At 40.9% G+C, this 20,070-nt stretch overlaps 2 protein-coding genes across 21 annotated transcripts in view; one reads left to right on the forward strand and one right to left on the reverse strand.

Moving 5' to 3' along the window:
* The first annotated feature begins 201 nt into the window (after positions 1-201).
* lpar2a (lysophosphatidic acid receptor 2a) lies at positions 202-17,496 on the forward strand. Of its 15 annotated transcripts, none has more exons than XM_052518526.1 (9): positions 1,082-1,494; positions 7,070-7,108; positions 9,013-9,119; positions 9,265-9,571; positions 9,848-9,965; positions 10,249-10,400; positions 10,715-10,893; positions 11,349-11,611; positions 15,546-17,496. In XM_052518526.1, the coding sequence occupies exons 4-9, from the start codon at positions 9,270-9,272 to the stop codon at positions 15,618-15,620; spliced, it is 1,089 nt and encodes a 362-aa protein (XP_052374486.1). In that variant the 5' UTR covers positions 1,082-1,494; positions 7,070-7,108; positions 9,013-9,119; positions 9,265-9,269; the 3' UTR covers positions 15,621-17,496. The 15 variants fall into 15 exon arrangements, with proteins under 15 accessions (XP_052374493.1, XP_052374484.1, XP_052374489.1 ...); XM_052518536.1 differs by lacking the exon at positions 7,070-7,108 and having other exon boundaries at positions 9,265-9,339; positions 9,493-9,571; XM_052518524.1 differs by lacking the exons at positions 1,082-1,494; positions 7,070-7,108 and adding an exon at positions 290-664.
* LOC118384346 (pre-B-cell leukemia transcription factor 1) overlaps positions 16,446-20,070 on the reverse strand; it is a 51,963-nt gene continuing 48,338 nt past the window's right edge. For all 6 annotated transcript variants that reach the window (XM_035770777.2, XM_035770774.2, XM_035770775.2 and 3 more), the window contains one exon: positions 16,446-19,929. In XM_035770777.2, the coding sequence (XP_035626670.1) occupies positions 19,837-19,929 (93 nt within the window). In that variant the 3' untranslated portion in view covers positions 16,446-19,836. The remainder of the gene's footprint in view (positions 19,930-20,070) is intronic.

The raw sequence follows: 20,070 nt of genomic DNA on the forward strand, positions 1-20,070 counted from the left end.
CTTGTGTTCCCTCTATATATATATATATAACTCGGTTTTTAAAATTATATATATATATATATATATATATATAATTTTAAAAAATGAGTTAGAAATTATTTAAATGGACCACCCTTGGCTGGAAATTCGTCACCCGTTCATCCCGCGATGATTGTGTATTCAGCCACCAGTGGTTTGTGGGTGCTTTATATGCGCTACATTCAATTATGAGTGCATGTCTACTTATATTAAATATATTATTATTAATATATGCCTACAGTATGAAAGCTAGCAAATTAATTAGCTAACTAACGTTAGCCTGCCGAGCTGGAACTTCTGAAGAAGGAACATTTTTTATTTCTACAATTTCAAAGTTAACCAAACAAAAACATATTTACGTAGTAGTACAATTTCTAACTTATTTTGCGTTCGTTTTTACTTACACTTCTACGTTGACTTCTCCAATTGTGTTGTTTAAGTTTTCGCGGACTTTTCTTAGCGGATGTACAATCGTCGCAAATTGAATTATGGGGAGTTTCAGGCCCGGGAGTATAATAGTACACTCGCAAAGCCGAATAAAAACGAAGGCTGAGGGGCTTACGTTGCAAACCTCCCTTGCTTGGTTTATCATTTGGACCACCCACCAAGATGGCGACGGGGATTCCCCCAAGGGCATAAGGAGAGGGTAAGTGAACGAGGGTGTGTCTTAAGTGATTTGACCGTAACCCAAGGAAATCTACTCACGTTCGCATATTGCCAATACATGGACCGTTTATTTCCGGGTTGCATCCGGTTTTTATGGATCAACATCACATAACCACTAGCACTCAGTGCGCACAGGGAGCAGCGACAACGTCATCACATTATCCTAACACATGCCAGACGTTGGATGAATATAACATGTCAAAGGTGCAATATGCAGAAATTGCTCTGCCATTTCCTGCTTGCAAAAATTCCAATAGTTTGTCTAATTTCAGTTTATGTGATAAAACATGCAGTTTATAGTATCATTGTACCATCTAAACTGCTGAGAAATATATTTTCAATAAGCAACATTTATTGTATTGGTTTTTGAAGCTGGTGTACAAAATCGAAAGTAAAAGATGCACAAATGAAACCCAGGGAAGCATAGAAATAGCGCACATAGCACAGATCTAGCGCTTTTTAGACTTGCTTTCAACGTGTGACAGATCTTTACATGTCGATGTAAATTTGGTCAGGACCTCCAAAACTTACATATACATAAACTTAGACGTCTTTACTAACTTTGGCTATAGGTGGTGTCTTATTGCTTATTTGACTTGTTTATGTGGCCGTGTATGGAATTTGTCTTTCTGGGCCGGGCGTCAGTTCGTCTGCAGTACCGAAGCAAAACTGTAGGAGCAGTCAAAACCGTGCTTTTAGACCGGAACCCTGGCCCCTGAGGGTGAAAAGGTACATTTACCTGTTGGAAGTGTTCAACATATAAATTGCATTTCGGTTTATATTGGAGGGAAACGTTGTTCTAAAACAGCGGTAAGCAACCGAATGTTTATTATTCTAAGCCTACGCATGATTATTCTTGGGTGTATAATGTGGGTTTCGGTAATTCAATTACAAACTCAGGTCCAGCGTTGATCAAATTGTGTGTAGTCAGGTATTACAATCACAGTAGCCTACTCCTAGTCCCTGTATTTATTCTGAAAAAGTCTGCACTTGTTTTGTCTTAAGAGTTATAAGAGTTAAAACAAAGCTGAAACTTCTTAAATTGACCTAGGCGTCATTCCGTAAACCTTTCCGATTTTCTTCTAGATCTACCGTACCTCCAGTCCTTGTTTTACTGTAACCGTACCTTGTACCTTTGTTTACACCTGATTTTACAGAGGGAATAAAACAATGTCACGTTTGTTCAAGAAAATGTTAAACTTAACTATAAGGATTGGTGTCTTGGTCTTGCACAATGTTCTAAGTTTAACTTGAAAAACTGGATATCTGTCAAATTGTTATTTTGCAACAGTGCACGGCGCGATCAGATAGTTATCTGTTTATTCACGCAAAGTATTAGAATACAGTTCAGCAACCTGGTGTCAGAGCATTTCGTATTATTCTGTACGTAAATCCGCATTTAGTATATGTTATACTTCATATGGTATGAATTAATTTGTGGATGCCCATCACCCATTTAGTATGATTATTTACAAATTACATTTGTATTATATGTTATGAATTTGTTAACATACAATATGTTACGAATTTGCAAAACGTATATGTTATGAATTCTAGCTAGATGGCTACCTCACTATCATTATCTAGGCTAGGGATTAGGGTTATGGTTAAGTTTAGGAGTTAGGTTAAAGGGTAAAGGTAAGAGTTAGCTAAAATGGTTAAGGTTAGGGGAAGTGTTAGCTAACATGCTAAGTAGTTCCAAAGTAGCTAAAAAGTAGTAAGTAGTTGAAAAGTTGTTCGTGATGAGATTTGAACTCGCAACTTTTGGGTTGCTAGACATTCGCGTTATACCCATCCACCCTGACCAACTCCCCTCCTTTAGTTTTTGACTTAAGTAACCATCTGTCTTATGTAACCATAGCAAATGTAAAATCTTATTAAAAGGAGTGTCTCGGATTTCGTTCCAGAATAATACGAAATGCTTTGAGACCAGGTTGAGTTCACACACTCAACCTGCACTCTGCTGGATTACACATACCTTTTTGTGGCAGAAACTGTCCCATAATAGGCCTAAGGGGGTAGAATCAGTGGAGGCAACTACTGTCAGTAAGCCTATATCACATCTGGCACAAGGTGTCTAGTATAGGGCTCCCGAGTGGCACAGTGGTTTAAGGCACTGCATTTCAGTGCAAGAGGCATCACTGCTGGTTCGAATCTAGGCTGTATCACATCCAGCCGTGATTGGTAGTCCCATAGGGCGGTGTACAATTAGCCCAGAATTGGCCGGGGTAGGCTGTCATTGGAAATAATAATTTGTGCTTAACTGACTTACCTAGTTAAAAAAATAGAAAACAGTAGTGCCTAGCTCTGTGTAGGGGATTTCAGTGGTTAGCTTTGGCCACAGCTCTGTGTGAACTGCAATTACAATGCTGTGTTTAAACAGTTTTTCGAAATATATGGCCCTTATCTTTCATATCAGCAAGAAAGAATCTTTCAAAGAAAAAAGCCTGTTACTGTAGCAGATTTGCACAGATCCATACCATGTGTGTGGTCATTTCCATGTAAAATTTTATAGGAGCATATCAAATTGGGTGTGAAATGAAAGCTATGAGTCTTTAAAAAAAATTATAATGGCATGTATACATTTTTCAACCATATTACATTCAAAAAATGTGGAATAAGCAAAGGTTTTGATTTATTGTCAGGTGAAAAAGGGGTTTAGAAAATATCTACCAGAAAAGGTCTTAATGTATTAGACATACCCATGCCAAGTTATCAACACTTACATTTAGTTCATGATGTTTTTTCTGCCTTCTGTAAGTTTAAGAAACATTGCCTGGTGTCTTGAAATTCCGTTACAAAAAACCCACCTGTCTTTAAGATATTCCTCATGCGGGAGAATAATGAACGTTTACAGAAGTAACAAGTAAAGGTAGACCTATCAATTAGTTAGTGTTTTTACAGATATTCATTTTGATTAGGAATTATTACCAAATTGGTAACAGATTTGCAAAAAATCGTTAACGAAGTTCTGCAATTTAATTGGCTACAATAGGAAATCAAAGTAGTCACAAACCACAATTGAGTCACTGGCCACTTTCCTCTGATAACTGTTTTCTTTCTGTCGTCTGGACAAAGCAAGAGTAAAAATTCTGGACAAATGAACCCTGGCTTTGATTTCAACGTCCAGACATCTGAACCGGCCTTCATTTGGCACAAACATTAATCTTGTACGCAGACACTTCCGGCTTAATCGGCCAACCAATCATCTCCCACAAACCCTTCCCCTTAACCCTCCCAGTACATTAGCACACCACAAGCACAGAGCCACGCCTTGCACTCGTGTGATTCACTAAAATGAAGTGATGACAAATACATTACTCGGTAGGTTTTACTCCCATAGAATTCTATGGTCACTCCCACTAACACCAACTTTCAGTTGTTGATACCCCAGGCTTATATGCGCTGTGCTCAATAGCCTGGGGACTAGGTTAGCCAAGCATAGACGTTGATGATTGTTTCAAATTTGGTCCGGTCCGGACGGAAGTTTGGACAGCACAGTAAAGTACAGTAAACAAAAGTATAGTTCAGTAGAGTAGACTATAGTTCACTACAGTTAGTTATTAGGATCCAAACTAGTCACTGTACATGCAGCAGCTACTCTTTCTGGGGTCCACATAAACATACAAGTGCATGACAAAGTACAGAACAGTTATAAACGAGAACAACATAAGATATTACATGAAATTCTATATATAAAATAAGAGTTATAAGTTGGAAAGACACCAAGCGACAACAAAAATACAATTTACACACTATTCCAATATACATATACATATTCCTATTCCTATGTACAGTATAGTTAAATTAGAACTGTAGAAAGAGGATAGGCATTGTGATACATTGTTTTCATTAATCTGTTTTCTAAAGCGAAACTTGCTTTTTGCCTGACTAACCTCTGGTGGCAGAGCATTACATAACTGAGGGACGCATGAGTTCTGTTTTTGTTTTGGGTATGGTGAAGAAACCCATAGTGGCGTGTCTGGTGGGGTATGTACAGTACCAGTCAAAAGTTTGGACGCACCTACCAATTCAATGTTTTTTCTTTAAAAAAAACTATTTTCTACATTGTAGAATAAATAGTGAAGACACAAACTATGAAATAACACATGTAGTAACCAAAACAGTGTTAAACAAATCAAAATATATTTTATATTCTTCAAAGTAGCTACGCTTTGCACACTCTTGGCATTCTCTCAACTAGCTTCACCTGGAATGCTTTTCCAACAGTCTTGAAAGAGTTCCCACATATGCTGAGCACTTGTTGGCTGTTTTTCCTCACGCTGCTGTCCAAACCATCTCAATTGGGTTGAGGCCAGGTCATCTGATGAAGCACTCCATCACTCGCTTTCTTGATCAAATAGCCCTTACACAGCCGACAGGTGTGTTGGGTCATTGTCCTGTTGAAAAACAAATTATAGTCCCACTAAGCCCAAACCAGATGGGATGGCGAATCGCTGCAGAATGCTGTGGTAGCCATGCTGGTTAAGTGTGCCTTGAATTCTAAATACGTCACAGACGGTGTCACCAGCAAAGCACCATCACACCTCCTCCATGCTTCACGGTGGAAACCACACATGCAGAGGTCATCCGTTCACCTACTCTGTGTCTTTGCAGCAATTTGAGGCCTGATTCACACAGTCTCCTCTGAACAGTTGATGTTGAGATGCGTCTGTTACTTTATTTGGGCTGCAATTTACGAGGCTGTTAACTCTAATGAACTTATCCTCTGTAGCAGAGGTAACTCTGGGTCTTCCTTTCCTGTGGCGGCCCTCATGAGAGCCAGTTTCATCATAGCGCTTGATGGTTTATGCGACTGCACTTGAAGAAACTTTCAAAGTTCTTGACATTTTCTGGATTGACTTACATTCATGTATTAAAGTAATGATGGACTGTTACTCTTTGCTTATTTGAGCTGTTCTTGCCATAATATGGACTTTGTACCAAATAGGGCTATTTGTCACAACACAACTGATTGGCTCAAACGTATTAAGGAAGGAAATTCCACAAATTAACTTTTAACAAAGCACACCTGTTAATTGAAATGCATTCCAGGTGACTACCTCACGAAGCTGGTTGGGAGAATACCAAAAGTGTGCAAAGCTGTCATCAAGGCAAAGGGTGGCTACTTTGAAGAATCTCAAATATAAAATATGTTTAGATTTGTTTAACACTTTTTTGGTTACTACATGATTCCATGTGTTCTTTCATATATTTGATGTCTTCACTATTATTCTACAATGTAGAAAATAGTACAAATAAAGAAAAATCTTTGAGTAGGTGTACTTTTGACTGGTACTGTGTGTGTCTGTTTTGAAGTGTATGCAAATGGATTATTCAAGTCGTTTGGCATTTTCAACATGTTTCTTAAAAAGACTAGAAGAGAAGTAGTACATTTCTCCTCAAACCTCAACCATGAAAGACTCATGCATGTTGTTGATGTTAGTTCTTTGTGAAAGCTTGGCCCCAGTGATGTACTGGGCTGTACGCACTACCCTCTGTAGCGCCTTACGGTCAGATGCCGAGCAGTTACCATACCAGGCTGTGATGCAACCGGTCAGGATGCTCTCGATGGTGCAGCTGTGTAACGTTTTGAGGATCTGGGGACCCAGAATGTTTTCAGTCTCCTGAGGTGGAAAATGTTTTGTTCTTCACGACTGTCTTGGTGTGTTTGGACCATGATAGTTCGCTGGTGATGTGGACACCAAGGAACTTGAAGCTCTCAACCTGCTCCACTACATCCCCGTTGATGTTAATGGGGGCCTGTTCAGCCCGCCTGTTCCTGTAGTCCACGATCAGCTCCTTTGTCTTGATCACGTTGAGGCAGAGGTTGTTGTCCTGGCACTACACTGCCAGTTCACTGACCTCCTTATAGGCTGTCTCATCGTTATCGGTGACACTGTTGTGTCGTCAGCAAACTTAATGGTGTTGGGGTCGTTTGGCCATGCAGTCGTGGGTGAACAGGGAGTACAGGAGGAGACTAAGTACACAACCCTGAGGGGCCCCAGTGTTGAAATTCAGCGTGGCCGATGTGTTGTTGCCTACCCTTACCACCTGGGGGTGGCCCGTCAGGAAGTTCAGGATCCAGTTGCAGAGGAAGGTGTTTAATAGCTTTAGCTTAGGGATGAGCTTCGTGGGCACTATGGTGTTGAACGCTGGGCAGTAGTCAATGAACAGCGGGTGTTCCTTTTGTCCAGGTGGCAAAGGGCAGTGTGGAGTGTGATTGCGTCATCTGTGGATCTGTTGGGGTGGTATGCGAATTGGAGTGGGTCTAGGGTATTGTCGAGGTAGGTTCCTTGTCAATCATTGGCTTATTGGTGAAATCAGCAGTCAGACAATATCATCTTTAAGTAAATCAATCAAACCTTTATTAATGCAATTGCAGACAGAAGTGACGATGGAAACACAGCACGTATGTTTCACAGTAAGTTCTACACCCCACCTAAAAGCACAGCTGATTTTTATACATGTCATCACTCCCTAGTGGTATGATCACCTATGTCAATGTATGTATACAGCAATATGCTGAGGTTACCTTATAAGGTAACCTAGTACAGTATTTTTTTCTGAATTCATTAGCATTGTCCACTGTCACACAAGATCAAAATGTCAATACCAGACAGTGGTTACTTCTCTTTATCAAGTTTCGGTCTGACTCAGACCTAGCCTCCAAGCACACTCTTGCAACAGCTAGGACTTAACCACAAAGACTAATATATACAGTTGAAGTCAGAAGTTTACATACACCTTAGCCACATTTTTTTCACAATTCCTTACATTTAATCCCAGTAGAAATTCCCTGTTTTAGGTCAGTTAGGATCACCACTTTATTTTAAGAATGTGAAATGTGAGAATGATTTATTTCAGCTTTTATTTCTTTCATCACATTCCCAGTGGGTCAGAAGTTTACATACACTCGATAAGTATTTGGTAGCATTGCCTTTAAATTGTTTAACTTGGGTCAAATGTTTTGGGTAGCCTTCCACAAGCTTCGCACAATAAATTGGGTGAATGTTGGCCCATTCCTCCTGACAGAGCTGGTGTAACTGAGTCAGGTTTGTAGGCCTCCTTGCTCGCACATGTTTTTTCAGTTCTGCCCACAAATGTTCTATAGGATTGAGGTCAGGGCTTTGTGATGGCCACTCCAATACCTTGATTTTGTTGTCCGTAAGCCATTTTTCCACAACTTTGGAAGTATGCTTGGGGTCATTGTCCATTTGGAAGACCCATTTGCAACCAAGCTTTAACTTCCTGACTGATGTCTTTAGTTGTTGCTTCAATTTATCCACATCATTTTTATTCTCATGATGCCATCTATTTTGTGAAGTGCACCAGTCCCTCCTACAGCAAAGTACCCCCACAACATGATATTGCCACCCCCGTGCTTCACGGTTGGGATGGTGTTCATCGGCTTAAAGGCCTCACCCCTTTTTCCTCCAAACATAACGATGGTCATTATAGCCAAACAGTTCTATTTTAGTTTCATCAGACCAGAGGACATTTCTCCAAAAAGTATGATCTTTGTCCCCATGTGCAGTTGCAAACCGTAGTCTGGCTGTTTTATGGCGGTTTTCGAGGAGTGGCTTCTTCCTTGCTGAGCGGCCTTTCAGGTTATGTCAATATAGTACTCATTTTACTGTGGATATAGAAACTTTTGTACCTGTTTCCTCCAGCATCTTCACAAGTCCTTTGCTGTTGTTCTGGGATTGATTTGCACTTTTCGCACCAAAGTACGTTCATCCCTAGGAGACAGATTGCTTGTACATATGAAAGTGGTACCTTCAGGCGTTTGGAAATTGCTCCCAATGATGAACCAGACTTGTGGAGGTCTATAATTTTTTCCCGTGATGTCAAGCAAAGAGGCACTGAATTTGAAGGTTGGCCTTGAAATACATCCACAGGTACACTTCCAATTGAATCAAATGATGTCAATTAGCCTATCAGAAGCTTCTAAAGCCATGGCATCATTTTCTGGAAATTTCCAAGCTGTTTAAAGGCACAGTCAATTTAATGTATGTAAACTTCTGACCCACTGGATTGTGGTATAGTGAATTTTAAGTGAAATAATCTGTCTGTAAACAATTTTTGGAAAAATGACTTGTCATGCACAAAGTAGATGTCCTAACCAACTTGCCAAAACTATAGTTTGTTAACAAGAAATGTGTGGAGTGGTTGAAAAACAAGTTTTAATGACTCTAAGTGTATGTAAACTTCCGACTTCAACTGTATGTCCGTGTGGGAAGACTAACTCTAAAATAACCCTATAAAGGGTTATAAAGACTAACCCTATGTGTAGTAATATAGCCTTTTATTTTATTGTTATGAAAGATAGGTTTCCAAGACCGTACCGCAAGCGATCCATGTTAACGTTTAGAGCAAGCATCGGGGCTCTCAACAAAAGTCACCCAAGATACCTTCATCAAAAGGCGCTCAAGGTAGTTAGCATCTATGAATGGGCAAAGTAATGCCATACAGAGAAGAGCTTCATTTGACTTGACTTATTCCTGTCAACTCCTAGCGGAGCCAAGGGCCTCACACCTACTTTTACCGAATTCTATTCTATTCTGTCTCTGTCTCCAGCCGCCATGGAGAGCAGTGGCAGGGGAAACGCGTGCGACTACAGCCACAACGTCACCTTCTTCTACGATTTCGTAGGTAAGGAGATCAGCAGACACTGGCGTGTCAGGGACTGTGTGGTAGTGGTCCTGGGCCTGACCATCTGCCTCATTATGATCCTGTCCAACATAATGGTGATGGCGGCCATCTTGATCAACCGACGCTTCCACTTCCCCATCTACTTCCTGCTAGCCAACATGGCCGCTGCGGACCTGTTCGCCGGCTTGGCCTACACCAACCTCGTGCTCAACACAGGACCCTGGACAATCAGGTAGGGCGGACAGTAGTCTAGAGAGGCCGGGTCGGTAACCGGAGGGTCACTGGTTCGAATCAGTATCCTAGATACCTGCCGTTGTGCCCTTCAGCAAATGTAACCCTCAACTGCTCTACGGGCACTACACTGTGGCTGACCGTGACTTCCAACTTCTCAGTAGGTGTTTGTAATGTATGTGTGTGTGTGTGTGTCTCGAGTGGGTTTGGATAAAAGACATACTAATCTCAGTGTCTCTGTGACAGTTGACGACAGAGGCATCTTCTTCTTCTTCAGGCTGTCCAAGCAGCAATGGTTCATTAGGAATGCTCTGGTGGACATGAGCCTGACGGCGTCTGTGGCCAACCTGCTGGCTGTGGCGGTGGAGCGTCACCAGACCATAATTACCATGCAGGTAAAAAAAAGACGAACTACTCTAACAGACTCCAAAGCCTTTTCCTTTAAATGAGTCTAGCTGTTCTTTTTGTATCTTGTGTGTTTGTACGTGTTTTAATCATTCTACTCTATTTGTATTTTTTAATATTTTTAAATCACGTACATTGATTTGCATTGATAGTACATTGATTTGCATTGATAGTACATTGATTTGCATTGATAGTACATTGATTTGCATTGATAGTACATTGATTTGCGGTCTCTGTATGTGCTGTGTAATACGTTTTATTTTTATTATGCAGCTGCACAGCAAGATGACCAAACGGCGGGTAGTGCTGCTGATCGTGTGTATCTGGGCAGTGTCTATCATCATGGGGCTGGTCCCTTCCATGGGGTGGAACTGTGAGTGCCAGCTTAGCGACTGCTCCGTCATCGCCCCGCTCTACAGCCGCAGGTAACCAGCTAGGTCTAGGATCAGGTCCCCCTTGTCCTATATAATGTTATTTAAAGGGCAAAGCTGATCCTAAATCAGCAGTCCTACTCTGAGATGCTTGATACGTACGACCCCTGGTCGAGAGTGTGCTGGCAAATGGACTTGAGGTTTGTTGGCGTCCCAAGTATCCTAGATGCCATCTCCTGCCGTTGTGCCCTAGCCTAGATCTGCTCCAAGGGTGCTTCTGCAGTGTGGCTGGCTGACCTCGGCTTTCAATGTGTCTGTGTCTCAGGATGTTGGGTTTAAAGCAAAGGACAAAGTCTTTTCTTCTCCAGGTATATGATCTTCTGGGCGTCTCTCAACCTGCTCACCTTTTCTGTCATGGTGGCTGTGTACGCACGCATCTATGTCTACGTGAGACGTAAGGGTAACCGGATGTCTCAGCACAGCTCCCACCATCTGAGGCACAACGAGACTGTCTTTAACCTCATGAAGACTATCTCTATTGTACTGGGTGAGTGGGATCTGGAACTGGCCTGGAACGTACACTTCCAAGAGGATGTGATGCTATTGAAACTAATACTGTTCAACAATCGTGCCATTTTATTTGACTGTTTCTATTCTCAAATCATTTCCATTCACATCCCTACTTACTCATTGCTAAAAGGTACCTAACCTTTTTCCAGATCAATGCATCTCTCTAAAACATACATACTATTGTAAGGTTATGGGGAACATAATGGTGGTCCTTCTGTAGCTCAGTTGGTAGAGCATGGCGCTTGTAACGCCAGGGTAGTGGGTTCGATTCCCGGGACCACCCATACGTAGAATGTATGCACACATGACTGTAAGTCGCTTTGGATAAAAGCGTCTGCTAAATGGCATATATTATTATTAATTGACAAGTGAATGGCATGGGTATGGCATGTCCTCTCATGTTTTCCTCCTTGGCACCCCTTTTCTCCCTAGGCGTGTTTGTCATCTGTTGGACACCGGGCCTGATGACTCTGTTGCTAGATGGGATCATGGGTAAAGACAGCCATGCCTTGACCTATGAGAAGTACTGTCTGATCCTGGCTGAGTGTAACTCCCTGGTTAACCCTATTATCTACTCCTTCCGGGACGAGGAGATGAGAAGGACCTTTAAGTGTATCCTGTGCTGCCTGTGTAGGAGGAGCTCTGAACACCAGGGGGAGCAGTCCCCTGTGGAGTTCAACACACTGCAACCAGAGGTAGGTTACCACAGAAAGATTACGGGTCAGCTCTTTCAACAAAAACAATCCTGTGATTCCTGGCATCCTATCTCCTTACCTCCTTCTCAACTGTATTGAAGGACTAGGTCCAAGGTCCCTCTCTTTGGGCCTTCTTGTCTAATGGGTTATGAGAACGAGGCTGAGAGGGTGCAAAGAATCAAGTGAAGATTGAGATATAGGCTTTTTATACGGTGTGTGGGTTCTAATCATGCTTTTTGTTGTTCTCCAACATCTAAAAATGTGCTTTTACTTCACAACGATTTACCATTCTGGCTCACATGACACATTTCCTCTTTAGTTTCTGTCCTTCAGTGTGTTTCACCTAGATTTTAATTTCTTACAATAATTCAGAAGCTGGTACTGGCAAGGGGTTGACCAATAATCTTTTTATTTACCCCAAACGGCTCTGGCTTGAATTTTTGACTGACTGACACATATTCCAACTACTTATTCCAATGGATTACTTGATGGGAATATCTGTTTAGTTGGTGGATGTGGTGCTATGCTTGTATCTGCTCTCTCTGCTTGGTGTTCTTCTGCAACTTTTTTCCCACAAAATTTGAATACCTTTCCTTTTCCTGAGGGAGAACAAACTTTAGACCGAGAGACGACATACAGCAAAACCATTGAGCAATATTCTCTCAAGAATGCGTTGGTTTGGATTTTTTTAAGGGGTTCCGTTGTGACAAAATAGATTTTGTCTGCCATCATTACATGATTTCTGAAAGAGAACACAAATTTGAGAGCTTTGTATTCCAAATATATTTAAATGGTGACTCTAATTTCCTGCCTTATCTCGTGCCTCTTCATCTTTCACCTTTGCTTCTCCCTTTAGACTTTAACCTAACGCTTGTGTCTGTCACAGCGTGCCGCTATCTTTGTGAACAATTACTATTTATGATATTGAGCAATATTGTGTGTCTGCCTCTCCGCAGAGATACAGTGCCTTCAGAAAGTATCAACAATAAAAAAATATGTACAGAATATATCTATATAAATTATTCATAGCCCTGGACTTATTTCACGTTTTGTTGTGTTAGTGTAACAGTATAACTTTCGTCCTTCCCCTCGCTCGAACCAGGGACCCTCTGCACACATAGACAACTGACACCCACGAAGCATTGTTACCCATCGCTCCACAAAAGCCGCGGCCCTTGCAGAGCAAGGGGAACCACTACTTTAAGGTCTCCGAGCGAGTGACGGCACCAATTTTTAAACGATAACTAGCCATTTCACATCGGTTACATTAGTCTGAATTCAAAATGTATTAAATGTTTTGTTCTGACCCATCTACACAATACCCCATAATGAGTGAAGAAATTTTAGCAAATTTATTAAATGTACATATTCAATTTACATACAGTACCAGTCAAAAGTTTGGACACACCTACCCATTCCAGAGTTTTTCATTTTTACCATTTTCTACATTGTAGAATAATAGTGAAGACATCAAAACTATGAAATAACATATGGAATCATGTAGTAACCAAAAAAGTATTAAATAAATCATACTCTATTTTATATTTGAAGAATCTCAAAGTAGCCACCCTTAGCCTTGACTTGAATCCCATTAAATCTGTGTAAAGACAAATTGCTGTTCACTGTCGCTCCACATCAACACTGAAGAAAAATATAAATGCAACATGTAAAGCTGAAATAAAAGATCCCAGAAATGTTCTATACTCACAAAAAGCTTTTCTCGACAATGTTTTGCACACATTTAGTTTACATCCCTGTTAGTGAGCATTTCTTCTTTTCGGCAAGATAATTCATCCACCTGACAGGTGTGGCATACCAATAAGCTGTTTAAACAGCATGTCATTACACAGGTGCACCTTGCGCTGGGGACAATAAAATGCCACTCTAAAATGTGCAGTTTTGTCACACCACACAATGCCACAGATGTCTAAAGTTGAGGGAGCTTGCAATTGGCATGATGGCGGCAGGAATGTCCACCAGATAATTGTTAATTTCTCTACCATAAGCCGCCTCCATTTTAGAGAATTTGGCAGTACGATCAACGGGCCTCATAACCACAGACCCCCATGTATGGCGTGTGGTTTGCTGATGTCAAAGCTGTGAAAAGAGTGCCATTGGTGGCGTGATATAGAGGCATAAACTACGGACAACAAACAATCATATTTTATCGATGGCAATTTAAATGCACAGAGATACCGTGACGAGATCCTGTCATGCCATTCATCTGCCATCATCAGCATGATAATGCACAGCCCCATGTCGCAAGGATCTGTACACAATTCCTGGAGTATCCCAGTTCTTCCATAGCCTGCATACTCAGACATGTCACCCATTGAGCACGTATGGAATGTTCTGGATCGACGTGTACAACAGCATGTTCCAGTTCCAGCCCAATATCCAGCAACTTCACACAGGCAGTGAAGAGAACTGACAACATTCCACAGGCCACAATCAACAACCTGATCAACTCTATGCGAAGGACATGTCACGCTACGTGAGGAAAATGGTGGTCACACCAGATACAAACTAGTTTTCTGACTCTACTTTTTTTTTTGCATATCTGTATTTCCTGTAATGTGAAATCCATAGATTAGGGCCTAATGAATTTGATGGATTGCCTTATGACCTGTAACCCAGTAAAATCTTTGAAATTGTTGCGTCTATATTTTTGTTCAGTAACTTAAGAGCTGGAGAAAATCCCCAAATCCAGATGTGCCAAAGCTGATAAGACATACCCAAGTCAACTCAAATCTGGTTGGTTCTACAAAGTTTTGACTTGGGGGTGTGAATACTTATGTAAATGTGATTTCACTTTCAATACATTTGCTATAATTTCAAAAAAATTAAGAGCACGTAAATGGTACGGAATTCCCTTTTTTAATGCATATTCTGATTTTGAACTTAAGCATTAGAATAGTGTGCTATTCGTTTTGGGTGGAGATCAAATAAATTAAGGTGTGGCTGAGGTGCGTCTACAGATACGCCATATTCTGACCTTCACTTAATTCCACCACCTTTACTTGTGAGGGAACTATGAATGAAGTAGAAAAAGCATGTACTCCATTTTTTTGCAGATAGAAATAACACCATTCATGCACTAATTTACAACTTGATAAGAGCTAGGTAAATGAGTTCAGTATTGGATAAGAATTTTAAATATACTTGTTTTAGATGTCAACTTTACCACAGTAAAGTTGATGAAATACTGTGCCATTATGCAGCATTTAAATGATGGCCTTTTAAGTTGCAGAGATACTCTCGAATGTCTTTTTTTGCTTTCCTATTTCTATCATAAGTGTTAACCACTAGGCCTAATAACACATTCAACTGCCAATTTACAGTTATTTCCCTTCACGTGGTCTTGCCTATATTATCATTCCGTTTAATTACATTGGTCGATTTCAAAACAATGACACTCTCTCAATTGGTGCAGAAACAAAGGATAGGAGATACCTAGTCAGTTGAACAACAATGTGTCTCCCGCATTTAACCCAACCCTTCTGAATCAGTTGGGCTGCCTTAATCGGACACAATTCTAACTAGAATAGTACACCATATTCAAATGGCTTATTGAATAAACTCACCGAGATATATTGGCTCGAAAGTGGAAGGGTTTTTAGCGGTTTAATTATTTACTCAGCGCGCGGAAGGGAACCACACCTGCAAAGGCACCTTTTCATAAGGTAAGTCTGAATACCAACTACTGAGAAGTGAAAAGGAAAGGCGTGCGTAAGAAAGGCCTTAACTAAATCAGAATCGGGCCCTTCATTATGGGTGTGTGTACTGCAGATTGGTTTAACAAAAGATTGAATTCAGGCTGTAACACAAAATGTGGACTAAGTCAATGGGTATGAATACTTTCTGAACGCAGAGGTTACTATACAATTGATATTGTTCAACAGTAAAGACGATATTGTGTGTCTGCTCCCCACAGGTAGATAATGGTTGTGAAGTAAAATCAGAGAAAGCCAACTTTACTGCCCTCCAACTGATAAAGACAGAGTGGTGACAAGCCTCTTCACCCTGACAGCTGGATTCAATCATATTGACACCATGGACATTAAGATCTACAGCCACTCGTGAATTTAGGCCTCTATTCAATCTGTCGCTGAAGCGTTACAAATTGCAAGGTGATTTCCGATTGACAATATGCAGCGTTAACTGTGAATGCGTCTCTGCTAATGCTGGAACCTTGCGTTTAAATTTAAATCACTGTTACGCTGAACTTCCGTGATACAGATTGAATAAAGCTGTTAGTGGGGTTGAAACAGGAGGACAATGGACAAGCACTGGACAATATGGTTATTTAAAACGCCATACTCTCATGTGTACATTTTGGGATGCTTGTTTGTACAGTATGTTTTGTTTATATAGATGCGTTACACTAATACTGAGATATTCAGAAACAGCCAAACTGTCTAGGGAAAGACTACCTCCATGTGCCACAGTTCAATTATGTGATACATAACGAGCCATGAGATGCTTTAAAATACCAGCATGGGGATATAGGGAAGCCTGGAATTTAACCTGAAAATCACCCTTTCACTATTTACTAGAAATGAAACTGCATGACATTCGATCATGCATACATTTTGCGTACGGGTGGTCCTGTGAATAGAACCCACAACCCTGGCATTGCAAGCTCCATGCACTATATACGTTACCAACTTAGCTACAGAGGCGGGTTTCAATTATGAAAAACGGAGTTTGAATGTATTTGGCTAAGGTTTATGTAAACTTCAACTGTGTAAAACCATCAAAGGGTGTCATTTTTGTTTAAAATGTCACAAGAGCATAGATATGACTAATCATAAAAATAAAAACCAACCCCAAATAATGAAAAGCACAATTATTTTATTCATTTTTTTTTCTTCTAATAAGGAACACTACAACTTGTCATTCTTTTTACTCGTTCTAGAACAATTCTAAAGTTGAGGTATAAAATAAGTTCGTACAGACTCGCAGGTCTTGAAACAGTGGGGTATTATATACAAGAGACAGAGGTAGAGACGAGAGGGGGTATTTAAAATACAAGGGGACGAAGAAGAGGGAGCAATATACAAAGATACTAACAAAACAAAGTGACACATTAAAAGGGTTTAATGTATCGTTTGATTTGGTGCTGTGGAATTCTACGGTCGCAGATAGAATATTCTGTGGTAGAATCCTACAGTAGGTGACTCACTATTGGCTCAACCTGTATAGGAATAGCTCCATTTTTACGTTTAACTGTATCGTTAGTATAAAATACTTGGAGAAAAAAAAGGGTCAATCCAGACAAAATGGCCGAAGTTAAATGGACAAGGGACTTCTAAAAAATGTGAGAGAGACTTTGTTCCCCAGTTGAGGTAAGGGCCGATTAAATGCATTCACGGTATATGCCAGCAATGGCGCGGGCATTAATTCAGCGGTTATTGCTAAAATGCGGTTTCACAGAAGTTCCAATTGGAATTCACACAGTACCAAACAAAACTACAATACCCATAACCCCAATTAACAAAAAAGACCAAGTTAAAATAGGCAAATAATCATTCAAAAAATAATAGTTAACTTGACCCCAACCTCAGGAGAACATTAAAGACCAAACAATCAGGCAACTCACCCAAAAATAAAGCAGAGGGTTTATAAAAAGAGAAACGAACATTCCACAATCTGTACAGTGACATCCATTTACGACTGGTAGAAAAAGACAAGACTAATTTGGTGTAGTAGTGGTAAGATATAATAAGCTATATGAAATGTTTATAATAACAGTAAACAAGGACACTAATTTGGGTAATACAATATAAGAGGTCTCTGTAACGATGTATGTATATCTGTTTAATATATAGTTTGTCCTTTATCAAAATGCCCGGTACTCTTAACAGTTGATGTATGATTGTAAATAACAATTTTAAGCTGAATGAAAATAAAATGAAATCAGAGAAACTGAAGACTACCTTGTTTATCATAATAAAACCAGTGATACCTTTTTGGTAACAGTTAACAGAGTAAAGCCCTTGCTGATTGGCCAAATCAGAGCTAAACCAATAGGAACCATTTTTACCAGCAGATTCTGAGATGGAGTAAAGGGGGAAAACAACATGCCTTCCCATGGAACAGGTGCTCTCTACAGCAACGATGCTCTGTCGTCTCCACAGCAACAATACAATCAATTCTTTAGCACTGGTGTGACAGACAAACAGCCCCCCCCGCCCATATATAACCCCAAACTTAAACGACATGAGGCCAGACAACACCATAAAAAGACAAGTACAAATACAATTCCCTCTACCCCAAAACGAAAAACTTTTTATTCACCAACTTTTGTGTGTGAAATATAATCATCTTGATAACTGGTATTTTTGGTACGATGCAAAGTTGTAGTGTGGCCTGTGAGCAAGACAGATTATTATGAGTAGATGAGAGTTTAAGCCCTGTCTGGACCGGGGACTTCCACCCGAGTCCTGTTCAGTAGGGCACAACGTAGCAAAACGGTTTGCAACCAAAAACACGCATTCCTATTGGATAAGTTCAGGTAGTAGCATCTACCCGTATCACTCGTTTTAAAAATGTTTTCACCCTACTGAACAATACCCTGCTAGTGGGGAGGCCACAGTTGTTAAATATACCACAGACTAACTGATAAAAAAAAATATGTAAAGGCTGAATGTACTCCATAACCTCTGACTTCACGTACTTCGGTGCACGCCCCGAGGAAAGTTCTGATCCAGACAGAGACCATTTGGTAGAGTATAAACCCAGGGTACACCGAAAGTGAAACGTTTTGTACCGTAGCAAAAATGTTTAGCAATGACAAAAAAAAAAACATTTCTTGTTGGACAAATTCAGGTAAGTCCCTCCACTTCAGCCAGTTCCGTTCCTAATGAATACGGCAAGGCTGGGCTGTGTTCAATTAAGCCATCCCGATTGAAACATCTAAGAAACTCTGTACATACAGCATTACTCCTTTTTGGTCTGTGTCTTTGAGAAAACAAAAGTGAAGAAGCTAAATAACTTGAATATTTAAATGAGCGCCATCACTGAACACCTAAAAAGCCGACATGCATTGGAAGACGGTCACAAATATTTTCATGTCACATTTTGTCCCCCCCAATGAAATAGTCATCTCTCTGCCCCAAAACGTATTTCATTCCACCGTCTCAACACCACATTTAAGTTCTATAAACAAACTGTTTATTTGGTGGCTGGTGCATTTCTTTGTGAAACAACATTACAAAGAAAAAGGCTACAATCAACTAAAAGTAGTTGACAGAGGAAAGTAAACGCCTACAAAAGAGTCGATAGCTTTTGATGACGAACCGAAGGGGGACGCAATAGAAACGACCTCTGGAGGACTAAAGAGGATCGCTCATTTCCCCACTCCATCTTCAGTCCTGCCCTCAGGCCAACTGTATGCTCAACTCCCCAGTACTACTGTCACCAGGTAGACGGCACCTGTAAAAAGGTGCAAAAGTTTGTGCTCGACAGATCTGTGTCCACGTTCCATACGAGGGGTTGTAAAAGTGGGTGGTGTGTGCATATCTGACCTATAAAGCACTCGCTCAATACTAGAAGGGAGAAACAACAGCGCCGTCTTTGTGTTACCAGTTGGTTCTCAGAGGAACAGAAGGGGGGTGAAAACTATCAGGTTGGGGGAAGGAGGAGAGAGGACATCACTTTGGTACAAGCAAGGTGAGCAGAGCTCGTCTTGTGATCCGTATCGCCAGAGAGTGTGTGTGTGTGTGTGTGTGACCACTATCACACGCGTCAACACCAGAACCTCACAAGGAATAGGTAATGGACAGGCTGTGAATACTGTGGAGTTGACATGAGCATTTACACAGGTAATGTACAGACAGTGATCATCACCTGCCCTACACAGCCAGGTTGGGTTAGTAGTTCCCTAAAGGTCAAAGGTCCTGGAGGCAGCGAGGGGTTATGAAGTCATGATCAGGCGCCAGTCAGTCTCCTCATTCAATATGAAGACAAAAACGAGCCTCCAGAATTTTTCTAGTGTGGAAGGTAAATGCCTTCTGTTCACTTGTCCATCTTAACAGTCCACAGAAGTGTGTGTTTGAGAGTGTGTATGTGTGTGTATACACAGCGCCTGGCATGAGTTGCCCAGTCTGGACCGGTAGTGGAGAGGTAGGCAGGAAGGAGGATGGGGGGGGTGGGTGTGTAAGTGGGTAGTCTGAGCATATCCCAAAAGAAAGAGGTCTCTGGGGTGGAGGAAGAGGGGTGCCTCAGTTGGAGGTGTCAGAGTGGACACTGCCAGGGGGGGCTGGTGGAGAAGTGACACAGGAGGGTTGGGTGTTGTCCTGCCAGCTGTTGCTAGTCTAGAAGGCAAGAACCAGGCGAGAAAAATAAAAGATGTCAATTTGGGCAGCCAGTTTTGTTAGACTTTTTAATATAGGCATGTTGTGACCCTGGTAAAATCCACGTGTGAAATGCTCTAAATACCTGGACTACAATTACTT

Source organism: Oncorhynchus keta, chromosome 5, assembly GCF_023373465.1.
Source record: "Oncorhynchus keta strain PuntledgeMale-10-30-2019 chromosome 5, Oket_V2, whole genome shotgun sequence".
Taxonomy (NCBI): Eukaryota; Metazoa; Chordata; class Actinopteri; order Salmoniformes; family Salmonidae; genus Oncorhynchus; species Oncorhynchus keta.